This window comes from Nansenia antarctica, assembly GCF_963989245.1.
Source record: "Nansenia antarctica genome assembly, chromosome: 7".
Taxonomy (NCBI): Eukaryota; Metazoa; Chordata; class Actinopteri; order Argentiniformes; family Microstomatidae; genus Nansenia; species Nansenia antarctica.
The window spans coordinates 39341334-39353833 of NC_137677.1; the positions used below are offsets into that span (position 1 = coordinate 39341334).

At 46.0% G+C, this 12500-nt stretch overlaps 1 protein-coding gene across 1 annotated transcript in view; it reads right to left on the reverse strand.

The window, feature by feature from the left end:
- LOC308162594 (ly6/PLAUR domain-containing protein 1-like) overlaps positions 1–12500 on the reverse strand; it is a gene marked incomplete at both ends in the record, with an annotated part of 35884 nt that overhangs the window by 23301 nt on the left and 83 nt on the right. The window contains one exon of the mRNA XM_080536739.1: positions 6615–6749. Coding sequence (XP_080392865.1) covers positions 6615–6749 — 135 coding nt within the window. The remainder of the gene's footprint in view (positions 1–6614; positions 6750–12500) is intronic.

Consider the following 12500-nt stretch of genomic DNA (forward strand, 5'->3'; position numbering starts at 1 on the left):
CTCAGGACAGACGTGCTCAGGACAGACGTGCTCAGGACAGACATGCTCGGCAGCCTTATCCAGATGGGTCTGGACCAGGCCGGCACTGCAATCACACCTGTCACTCTGGAGCGAGGCCTAGCAACACTTCACCAGACCCTCCATCACTACTCTACTCACTCTAGAGGTAATCGGAGGGGAATGATGATGATGTGATAGTGGTGTGTGTGTGTGTGTGTGTGTGTGTGCGTCTGCGTGTGTGTTGGCAGTGACGGAGGAGGAGGAGGGATGATGATGAGGAGGAGGAGGAGGAGGAGGAGGAGGTGGGAGGAGGAGGAGGGGGAGGAGGTGGAGGAGGAGGAGGAGGAGGTGGAGGAGGAGGAGGAGGAGGAGGTGGAGGAGGAGGAGGTGGGGGAGGAGGAAGTGGAGGAGGAGGTGGAGGAGGAGGTGGAGGAGGAGGAGGTGGGGGAGGAGGAAGTGGAGGAGGAGGAGAAGGAGGAGGAGGTGGAGAAGGAGGGGGGGACGGAGGAGGACGGAGACACCCCTACCACACCCCTACATGACCAGCCCAGTCCCGCCCCTTAAAGCAAGGCTGAGTCATTGCAGTCGTTTGAAAGCTGAGTGACGTTTTCTCAATCAGCCGACCGACTGCAGCGCCTGTCCTGCTCTCCTACCCTCAGCCCCATCTCCTTCTGTCCTGCTCCCCTACCCTCAGCCCCATCTCCTTCTGTCCTGCTCTCCTACCCTCAGCCCCATCTCCTTCTGTCCTGCTCCCCTACCCTCAGCCCCATCTCCCTCTGTCCTGCTCCCCTACCCTCAGCCCCATCTCCTTCTGTCCTGCTCCCCTACCCTCAGCCCCATCTCCTTCTGTCCTGCTCCCCTACCCTCAGCCCCATCTCCCTCTGTCCTGCTCCCCTACCCTCAGCCCCATCTCCTTCTGTCCTGCTCTCCTACCCTCAGCCCCATCTCCTTCTGTCCTGCTCCCCTACCCTCGGCCCCATCTCCTTCTGTCCTGCTCTCCTACGCTCAGCCCCATCTCCTTCTGTCCTGCTCCCCTACCCTCAGCCCCATCTCCTTCTGTCCTGCTCTCCTCAGCCCCATCTCCTTCTGTCCTGCTCTCCTACCCTCAGCCCCATCTCCCTCTGTCCTGCTCCCCTACCCTCAGCCCCATCTCCTTCTGTCCTGCTCTCCTACCCTCAGCCCCATCTCCTTCTGTCCTGCTCTCCTCAGCCCCATCTCCTTCTGTCCTGCTCCCCTACCCTCAGCCCCATCTCCCTCTGTCCTGCTCTCCTCAGCCCCATCTCCTTCTGTCCTGCTCTCCTACCCTCAGTCCCATCTCCCTCTGTCCTGCTCTCCTACCCTCAGCCCCATCTCCCTCTGTCCTGCTCTCCTACCCTCAGCCCCATCTCCCTCTGTCCTGCTCCCCTACCCTCAGCCCCATCTCCTTCTGTCCTGCTCTCCTACCCTCAGCCCCATCTCCCTCTGTCCTGCTCTCCTACCCTCAGTCCCATCTCCCTCTGTCCTGCTCTCCTACCCTCAGCCCCATCTCCTTCTGTCCTGCTCTCCTACCCTCAGCGCCATCTCCCTCTGTCCTGCTCTCCTACGCTCAGCCCCATCTCCCTCTGTCCTGCTCCCCTACCCTCAGCCCCATCTCCCTCTGTCCTGCTCTCCTACCCTCAGCCCCATCTCCTTCTGTCCTGCTCCCCTACCCTCAGCCCCATCTCCTTCTGTCCTGCTCCCCTACCTGCTCTCCTCTCCTAGGCCGGTGGAGGTAGGACATTGGAGGACGGGGGGCTCGTACTCGTGGGATACACATACTGTATCCACAAGCCACCGGGGCAGTGAGCTGGTCAGACCCCCCCCCCCACCCACCCCCCACCGGGACCCCCCCCCAACAGATCAGAGGAGCGACCGACCTCAAACAAAGGTAGAATGTTGAGAAGTGTTCATGTGGAAACGTTCTTATTAAGGAGTGGTGGACGTCACAGAACACACTTCATGACCTTTGGGTCTGGAGCCACACATCGGCAGCTCCATGACAGAGGTGTGTGTGTGTGTGTGTGTGTGTACTGTCCAGTTAGGATGGGGTGTTTCAGTGTGCATATTTTAGCCTATAAAATGGGACAAATGTGGAATGTTATTTTAAATGTTATTTGAATAATTATTAGTTATTATTAATTATTGATTATTAGATATTAGTAACATTATTTTGAGTTATGCCTCATAACTGCGTGGGAATTGTTTGATTATATAGATCAGGTATGCGTAGGGATATTGGGGGCTGTGATTAGGTGCTTAAATAGTGGGAGACTGTGCGTATGGGTTCATTGTGTGATGCCAGGACTTGAGGGATGCCACGGTTAGTGTGTTTGATGCGTGCTTTGTGTAACATTTATATGCTTTGTTTTAGGCTTTGGATGTGTCAGAGCTGTGTATTCATGTATGTTTTTGTTGTCTGCATTCGCAGGTTTTACAATCTGTTAAATTTTCACTAAAAATAAGAAAAACGAATTGAATGGTATCCGTGTCCTTCAGTCCAGCCTTTCGGTCGGCGTCAGTAGACCGAACAGTGTGTGTGTGTGTGTGTGTGCGCATGTGTGTATCCATGTGTGTGCTTGTGTATGCGTGTGTGTGTGTGTGTGTGTGTGTGTGTGTGTGTGTGTGTGTGTGTGTGCGTGTGTGTGTGTATGCATGTGTGTGTGTGAGTGTGTGTGTGTATGTGTGTGTGTGTGTGTGTGTGTGTGTTGCGTGTGCGTGTGTGAGTGTGACACGGCAGACAGACAGACCAAGGACTACTGGAGCATGACCACACATGACCCCTACATGACCCCTACATGACCACACATGACCCCTACATGACCACACCCCTACATGACCACACCCCTACATGACCCCTACATGACCACACCCCTACATGACCACACCCCTACATGACCCCTACATGACCCCTACATGACCACACCCCTACATGACCCCTACATGACCACACCCCTACATGACCACTACATGACCACACCCCTACATGACCCCTACATGACCACACCCTTACATGACCCCTACATGACCACACCCCTACATGACCACTACATGACCACACCCCTACATGACCACTACATGACCACACTCCTATATGACCCATACATGACTACACTCCAACATGACCACACCCTACATGACCACATTCCTACATGAATACACCTCGACATGACCACTACATGACCACTACATGACCACACCCCTACATGACCACTACATGACCACTACATGACCACACCCCTACATGACCCCTACATGACCACACCCCTACATGACCCCTACATGACCACACCCCTACATGACCACACTCTACATGACCACACCCCTACATGACCACTACATGACCACACCCCTACATGACCACTACATGACCACACCCCTACATGACCACTACATGACCACACTCCTAAATGACCACACTCTACATGACCCCTACATGACCACACCCCTACATGACCCCTACATGACCACACCCCTACATGACCCCTACATGACCACACCCTTACATGACCACTACATGACCACACTCTACATGACCCCTACATGACCACACCCCTACATGACCCCTACATGACCACACCCCTACATGACCACACCCTTACATGACCCCTACATGACCACTACATGACCACACCCCTACATGACCACACCCCTACATGACCACTACATGACCACACCCCTACATGACCACACTCTATATGACCACACCACTTTATGACAACACCCCTACATGACAACACTCCTACATGACCCCTACATGACCACACTCCTACATGACCCCTACATGACCACACTCCTACATGACCACTACATGACCACACCCCTACATGACCACACTCCTACATGACCACTACATGACCACACTCCTACAGAGAGCTAAGAGAGGAGAGAGGAGATGACCACTACATGTCCACTACATGACCATACTCCTACATGACCACACCTCTACCTGACCCCTACATGACCACACTCCTACATGACCCCTACATGACCACACCCCTACATGACCCCTACATGACCCCTACATGACCACTACATGACCACTACATGACCCCTACATGACCCCTACATGACCACTACATGACCACTATATGACCACTACATGACCACTACATGACCACACCCCTACATGACCCTTACATGACCCCTACATGACCACTACATGACCACTACATGACCACACTCCTATATGACCACTACATGACCACTACATGACCACACCCCTACATGACCCTTACATGACCCCTACATGACCACTACATGACCACTACATGACCACACTCCTACATGACCACACCTCTACATGACCCTACATGACCACACCTCTACATGACCACACTCCTACATGACCCCTACAGGACCACTACATGACCACACTCCTACAGAGAGCTGAGAGAGGAGAGGGGAGATGGATCCACATCCGCCCGCTTGTGTTCTCTTATGGACATGGAAAATAAAAGACACCAGAACTAACTAGTTGATCCGTATCCGTCTCTCTCTGTCATTCTTACTCTCTCTCTGTCTCTCTGTCTCTCTCTCTCTCTGTTCTGGTATATTCATGGGACCTTTGGTGCACCTGGATCCAAGTGTAGGGGAGGGCTGCCCTTTTTGTTCAGGGGAAGAATCCTTACAACACCTCTTTATTCTGTGTCTCAGACTTAAGGGCTTATTTATACAGCTAGAGGAGTGGTTTCAGGGTTTGGGGACAGGCTTTTTCTTTTAGGCTTTTTCTTTATGGTCCACGGTACTCTGCTGCTAAAAGGTCTGTACATGTTTTACTAAATGTTTTATCAGGAGTGGCCAAACTGTCTATCTGGAAGATGACGAGACACTGCATCCAAGGTCAGGGGTTAGTGGCCCCAGTGGTGGATGAGTGGATTGCTGGCAGCACGTCTCAGGCTGGAATTTGTGTACTACAAACTGACAGATAATATAGATGCTTTCATAAATATGTGGGGTATTGGGAGGGTTTTGTGCTCGTTTCAAGAAGATTTGCTTGTACTTAATTTTTGGTTTTCTTTTTTTTATGTTTGTAAAAAGTGAATTAGTTTGAATTTTCTGAAATGTGAATACAGAACTTTTAAATCTCCCTCTGTCTCTTTTATTCTCTCTCTGTCTCTCACTCTCACTCTCACTCTCTCACTCTCTCTCCTTCTCGCTCTATCTGTCTCTCTTACTCTCACTCTCACTCTCTCTCTCATCTCACTCTGTCTCTGTCTCTGTTCTGGTATATTCATGGGACCTTTGGCCTCAACTACATACAGTTTAGTATTGGAGATACGATGGTCTTGTGAACGACTACAGAAGCGTCCTGTTTACCGGTGGTGAGGTAATCAGACAGAAGGAGGTGGAGAGATGGTATCCTGTTGTCCACTGTCCACAGTTTCTTGGTAAAGATATACATTAAGATATTGTTTTTTTTTTTTAAATGAGTTGTATTCACAGTTCAATTCAATTCTCACAGACACACACACCAAGCTGTCAGGGTCAATGCTACTGATCCTAGATCAGTTCAGGCGGCAGAGCGAGGGAGTTCACAGCTGACTGATCAGAGGAGGCACCTGGAGGAACCCTGCTGCTGTTACACACACACACACACACACACACACACACACACACACACACACATACACACAAACACAGCAACACACACACACACACACACACACAAACATAGCAACACACACACACACACACACACACACACACATACACACACACACACACACACAAACACAGCAACACACACACACACACACACACACACAAACACAGCAACACACACACACACACACACACACACACACACACACCTTAGGGACATCACCGTGGTCCCCAGCAGTAAGACTAAACACATACACAGACAACCAGTCGGTTGTACTTCGCTTTACAATCTGCTTTCTACCTTGTATTTACAAATACAAATGGCAAATACAAAATACTTTATAACAATAACCTTTACTCCTTGATTCCTTTAAATACGGTGGGAGTTTTAATTGTGTGTGTGTGTGTGTGTGTGTGTGTGTGCGCGTGTGTGTGTGTGTGTGTGTGTGTTTGCATGCACAGAGCAATTCTATTTTGGGACCATATGAATGGTGGGCTGATGAAAAAAAATAATATATTAAAACATCGATATATATTTTGGAGTTAAATTCCACTTAAAATCCATAAACCACGATAATGATTTCAGAATTACAAAGCGACATACCGGTCGATACCTAGATGTATCTATTTCATTTCCCTACAACTGCCCTGATCTGTTGCATGACAATTAGCCTGGGGTGGTCCAGTGGTCTAGCACCGCGGTCTACAGTACACACATATGCCCATGTCGGCATGGGTTCAAATCAGGCCCATGCCCTGCTGACATGCCCTCTCTCCCTTCTTCTCCATACTTCCCTGTCTGTCTTCACTGTATCTGTCCAATAAAATGAAAAATATGAGTGGCACTGCCCCAGTCAGAAAAAATTACTTGACAATGAGCCTGTCCTGCCAGGTCTACCTCCACCAGGCTGGGTAGAGGTGTGGATGATGTCTAGATGAAGGTGTAGAATAGATGAAGGTGTGGATGAAGGTGTAGATGAAGGGAGGAGCCTCACCGTCCTCCTGGACCAGCACCTCCTTCTGACACATGTCCTGGACGTTGACGGTGCAGTTGACGATGAACTCTGGAGTAGAACACTCATTGTGGGTGACCTCCTCACACTGGTAGCACTGGATCTGCAGGGCCTGGCCTGCACACACACACACACACACACCCACACACACACACACACACACACACACACACACACACAGGCATGCACACACACACACACACACACACAGGCGTGCACACACACACACACACACACACACACACACAGGCATTCCACACACACACACACACACATGCACGCAGACACACACACACAAATACACATTTGCAGGCATGCACACACACACACACACACACACACACACACACACACACACACACACACACGCACACACACACAGGGCAGAGACAAGAGAAAAGAGAACCGGTTAATACAATAACCTGTTCATGAACTAGACCTGGATCTAATAGGCTACACATGAAGCAACATGCTGGACAGCATCTGACGTGTGCATGAAATCTCTACTCTATCCCTCGTGATATATGGAAATCTTTCTTGGTCAGGTGGCCGGATATTATATATTGATGACTCAGAGAGAAGGTTTAATTGTAATCATTGTATTAGGCAGATCTGGGTTGCATTCTCTTGTACAGATGTTTTCCAAGGCAGCATGCTCTGTTAAGTCCAAGCTTCAAGCATGGCTACGACATAGGAGATGCCGAGCCTGGCTGCGACATAAGGGATGCCGAGCTTGGCTACGGCGGGTGCCGAGCAAAGTACTGATGTTTGTTACAGCTTATATACTTGTTCTCAGAGAGGGAATAGCTTTACCTCGTAACTTACAATACTGACATTAGTTCCCATACATGGCTCTATCCTCTGTCCATGCTGTTCTACCCTGCTGACCACTGGGTAAGGCTCCTATGTCCTTAGAGTTAAACTGGTCTCACTGTTACTTGATATGGTATATGCCTGCTCCTAAGGATGTGTTGTTTACTACTGAGAGTGGGCACATTTAAAGTATGTTTAAGGTTAAACTATGAGTATTGCAATATTTGATAGGCACACAAAATTGGCATATAGTCACACAAAAACGCATCATATCACCTCGGGTACAGAACAGCCAGAATGCTTTAGTACTTTTATACTTCCCACTTCCTCACTTCTCACCTATATTTGAAATAACACATTGAATAATTCACTATCACTCTAAGATTTGGTGGATTATTCTTTATTAATAATGAATAATTCACTAACATTTCCAACTTGGCAGAAGTTGAAGTTTGACCTAGTTTTGAATTCAAGTGAATTGAAATAATTAATAATGTCTGGTTTTTAAATGCCTGCCTTGCTATTGTAAATACATGCAGGAGTCAATGCCAATGACGAATAAACATACAGACAAAATCAACTCATAGAAATACATGAATAGTCTACAGGTGACCTTGTATGATATGGCTGAACAATAATACAGTCATGGGCAAAAACATTGGCATATATACATATATTAAACTTTTGTCAGATAATTCACCACTTCCCAGAGAAAATGTTTGCAATTACAAATGTTTTGATATACACATGTTTATTTATTTAGTTTGCATTGGAACAAAACAAAAAAGCCGGTGGGATATGATCTGATATGATTCCATACAGAACTCCAAAAATGGACTGGACAGAATTTTAAGAATGAATTGTATTTCAAGCATGTAATGGTCCTTTAATTTGTATTTAAACTCACCTGTGGCAAGTTACAGGTGCTGGCAATATAGAAATCACACTTGAGACCATTTAAAATGGAGAGAGGTTGACTCAACCTAATAACCTATGTGTTGTGTGTCTGTGTTAACCACATTGAGCATGGAGAAAAGCAAGAAGAACAAATAATTGTCTGAGGATTTGAGAACCAAAATTGTGGAAAAGTATGAACAATCTGAAGGCTACAAGTCCATCACTGTACCTAACCTCCTTGGACGTGGACGGAAGAGAAAATTGATGAAAGATTGCAAACAAATTCAAGCTGAACTGCAAACAGTGTCAGCTTGCACTATCCTTCGCCATCTGAATGAAATGGGACGCTATGGTAGGAGACCCAGGAGGACCCCACTACAGTGGCGGCTGGCCAATAGAGGGCGCTAGGGCGCCGCCCCCACTTTCCAAAGCAGCCCCACTTCTTGTAAAATATTTGTACAAATAAACATTGTTTATTCATATAATGCGGCTGATATTCTGTCGGCGCCTATCAGCATTCATTAAAAATCCTCCAATACAATAAACATTTTATCTGTGTGTGTGGAAAATTCACTGTGAAAATACATAGGGGAGGAGTCGGGGCGCCGGCCGAATGGCAGGCTATGGCAGTTGAAATACTTTTGGCTTACAGGTGAGCTGTAGCAGCGCTCCAATTGGCTGTCTCCTATTCCCCGGTCGGGGCACAGAAAAGTGCGCCCCGAGCATGCGCAGATTATAGGCTTACCTAGGCTGCAGCCTAGGGCCACTACCACTAGGGGTAGTAAAAATAAAAAAATGCGTGAGACTTGAGAAACCTGAATATCCGGTTGTTAAGTCTGACGTCAAACGTGACGTTTTGCAATTTCCGGTTCCAAACCAGAAATTCTCCGCACCAGAATACCAGTGTACTACAGCGGTAGAATGACAGTTTAATCGTTTTTTAGACTCGGATCTATTCATACAACAAGGGACACAACACTTTCCCGTTTTCCCCATATTGTCAGGGTATTTGAGCCTCGGAAAAGCGCTATATAAATATAATTTATTATTATTATTATTGAGGCATTTCGAAGACAGCGCCTCAGCCAACTTTGGACCCGGAAACACGTCGCGACTTAACAACAGAGACAGACAACAAGGAGAGGAGAGCAACAGAGAGACAGACAACAGGACAGCAACAGAGAGACAGACAACAGGACAGCAACAGAGAGACAGACAACAGGACAGCAACAGAGAGACAGACAACAGGACAGCAACAGAGAGACAGACAACAGAGACAGACAACAAGGAGAGGACAGCAACAGAGAGACAGACAACAGGACAGCAACAGAGCGACAGACAACAGGAGAGGAGAGCAACAGAGACAGACAACAGGAGAGGAGAGCAACAGAGATAGTTCAGGATGATAACAAACAGTTCAATATGACAGAGACAACTAAAGACAACTGTATGATTATAGAGTTTACATGTTCAAGGAAATATTGTATGATAATAGAAAGGTACACTTTAATTTAATTAAAGAAGTAACAAAGAACACATTTATTATCACAATTGCATTGTGTCCCAAAAAATCCTGATTTTAAAGTTGATATTCTTCCCCGTGAAGCATGCCCCCATAACCTGTGCCCCACCCAAAATGTTTATCACCAGCCGCCACTGCCCCACTACTGACACAGAGACATAAAAAAGCCAGACTGGAGTTTGCAAAAACGTACCTGGGGAACCCAAAATCATTCTGGGAGAACCTAACCCTAACCCTGTGGACAGATGAGACCAAAATAGAGCTTTTCGGTAAATCACATTATTGTACTGTTTACAGAAAACAAATTGAGGCCTTCAAAGAAGAGAACACGGTCAAACATGGCGGAGGTTCACAGATGTTATGGGGTTGCTTTGCTGCTTCTGGCACCGGATGCCTTTACTGTGTGCATTGCATCATGAAATTTGAAGACTACCAAAGAATTTTGGAGCGCAATGTAGGGCCCAGTATCAGAAAGCTGGGTCTCCATCAGAAGTCATGGGTCTTCCAGCAAGACAATGACCCAAAGCACACCAGAAATGGTTTAAGACAAAGCGCTGGAGAGTTCTCAAGTGGCCAGCAATGAGTCCAGATCTAAATCCAATAGAACAGCTGTGGAGCGATCTCAAAACAGCAGTTGAGGTGTAAGAAACTCATTCATGGTTACAAGAAGCAATTGATTTCAGTAATTTTTTGTGGGTGTGTAAGTAAGTAAGTAAAGTTTATTTATATAGCACCTATCACAGACCAGCGGTCATGAAGTGCTTTACATCGGCTATAAAAACATACATGGTGTGCTACGAAATATATGAGTGGGCCAATAATGTGCCATGACTGTATATTGTGATTCTATTTGAATATTGCAGTGGTTAATACTGGACTTTGATGATTTCAATAGCAATCATAGATTGCAATCATAGAGTTCATGTAATGGTACTTTTTGCACTTACTTCGACTTTGCAAGCCCACAAAGGGAACTTTCCTTTTTCTAGTTGTCATCTATTCCTGGATTTACCTTCTATTATGAGCTACCAACTTTCCCTAGACATGGTCATACATATTTAAATGTCTGTGTCTGTACTCAGCTGCAGTTACACAATGACTCAACAAGCAAGAGGGTTTCAAACCTGCCAAGACAACAAGTTAGGAGTCTAAAGTGACTCTACGTCAATACACACAGTAGCCTATAGAACAGAAAAACTGTTAATGCCCACATTACAAATATAATAATTGTTCTGCCTTTCTGCTCGTGTAAACACACAATGCCAGTGGCGACGGACAGAACCCAAAAAGCAAAAGCAAAAATGAAACAAAAAGGGTCCCAACAGCGATTCGAACGAGGATTGTTAATCATCAGAGAATGAAAGTGTCGGGGTACAGTCAGGCTCCGTTGACATTTAGCAAAATACGGTTGTTTTTCTGAGAAATCTTTAAAAAAAAAAAAGAAGAAAAAAAAAGATACTGATAATAAAGGATACATATTACAAAATATATTTTTTCGCCTTAAATTGAAATGCGTAGCCTATACTATAATATCTAAATACGACAAGTTATGTCTCAAATCGATCTATATTATTATGTCCTGCTGATTCGAGAAGAAGGATGACGAGTTCAACCAGAGACTGCCTGTCTGGCAGCCGAAAGACAGCAGTCATTCAATAAAGTCAAACAATTAGTTGCGATGCAAATATCTTCGACCACTTTTTTTTTTCTTCTTGATTTAATCACCCTAATTGTGGCCAACTCAACTCTCCAGTAGCCTTTGAACGGATTCAACGGATCATTGTCTTTCTGAGAGGATGTAGCCTACACAATAAACAGTATTGTATCCATGGGTCAAAAACGGCATGTCGTGAGCTTAGAATGATAAGGTTCTATCTCCGTTTAGGGTAGTTCAGAGAGATTGAGCGTCAAAGTTTTTACATTCCATTATGTTTTGTGAGATGGAACCTTTGTATTTTATGAATTACTAACTCAAAAATGTAAACATTTTCTAAATAACACCACACAGGCATTAATAAACACCTAATGGATCAGATTATGTAAAAAACTCAATTTGGACAAAAATGGAGATAGAACCTTATAATTCTAACGTCACGATGTTTGATAGGACACCCTAAAAAATGCGAGGCGCAGCCGTGCGTAAAGGCTGTTTTACGCACGGGAATCTATATGGGACAGAACTGATTGACTTGAACCACTGCCTGCTGTATAAAGTGACGAAAGCGTTGTGATCAACCGGACAGTCGGGACTGGACACCTGACACGTTCACCAGACTAGGGGGTCTGAGAGAGGATGCGGGCTTGTCGATATTGGCCCTTACCGAAATAACCGTTTCGTGAGTTTCTTTTCTTTTCCATGTTACCGGTTAACACATTCTGACATTGTGATACATTCATTCTCTGCAAAGTTGAACTGCGTGATTCAATCTATGATCCAATCAATGCATGACTCTGAACATCATCTATGTTTTATACTGTATATTTTCTATGTATTTTGTGTTTTGAATTTTGTGGCTGTTTTTAGATTTGTTGTTGTACGGCGACCTTGAGTGCCATGAAAGGCGCCTTATAAAATACATGTATTATTATTATTATTAAGATACCCATTGCCCTCCCAAAAATAGCATTTAAAGCGC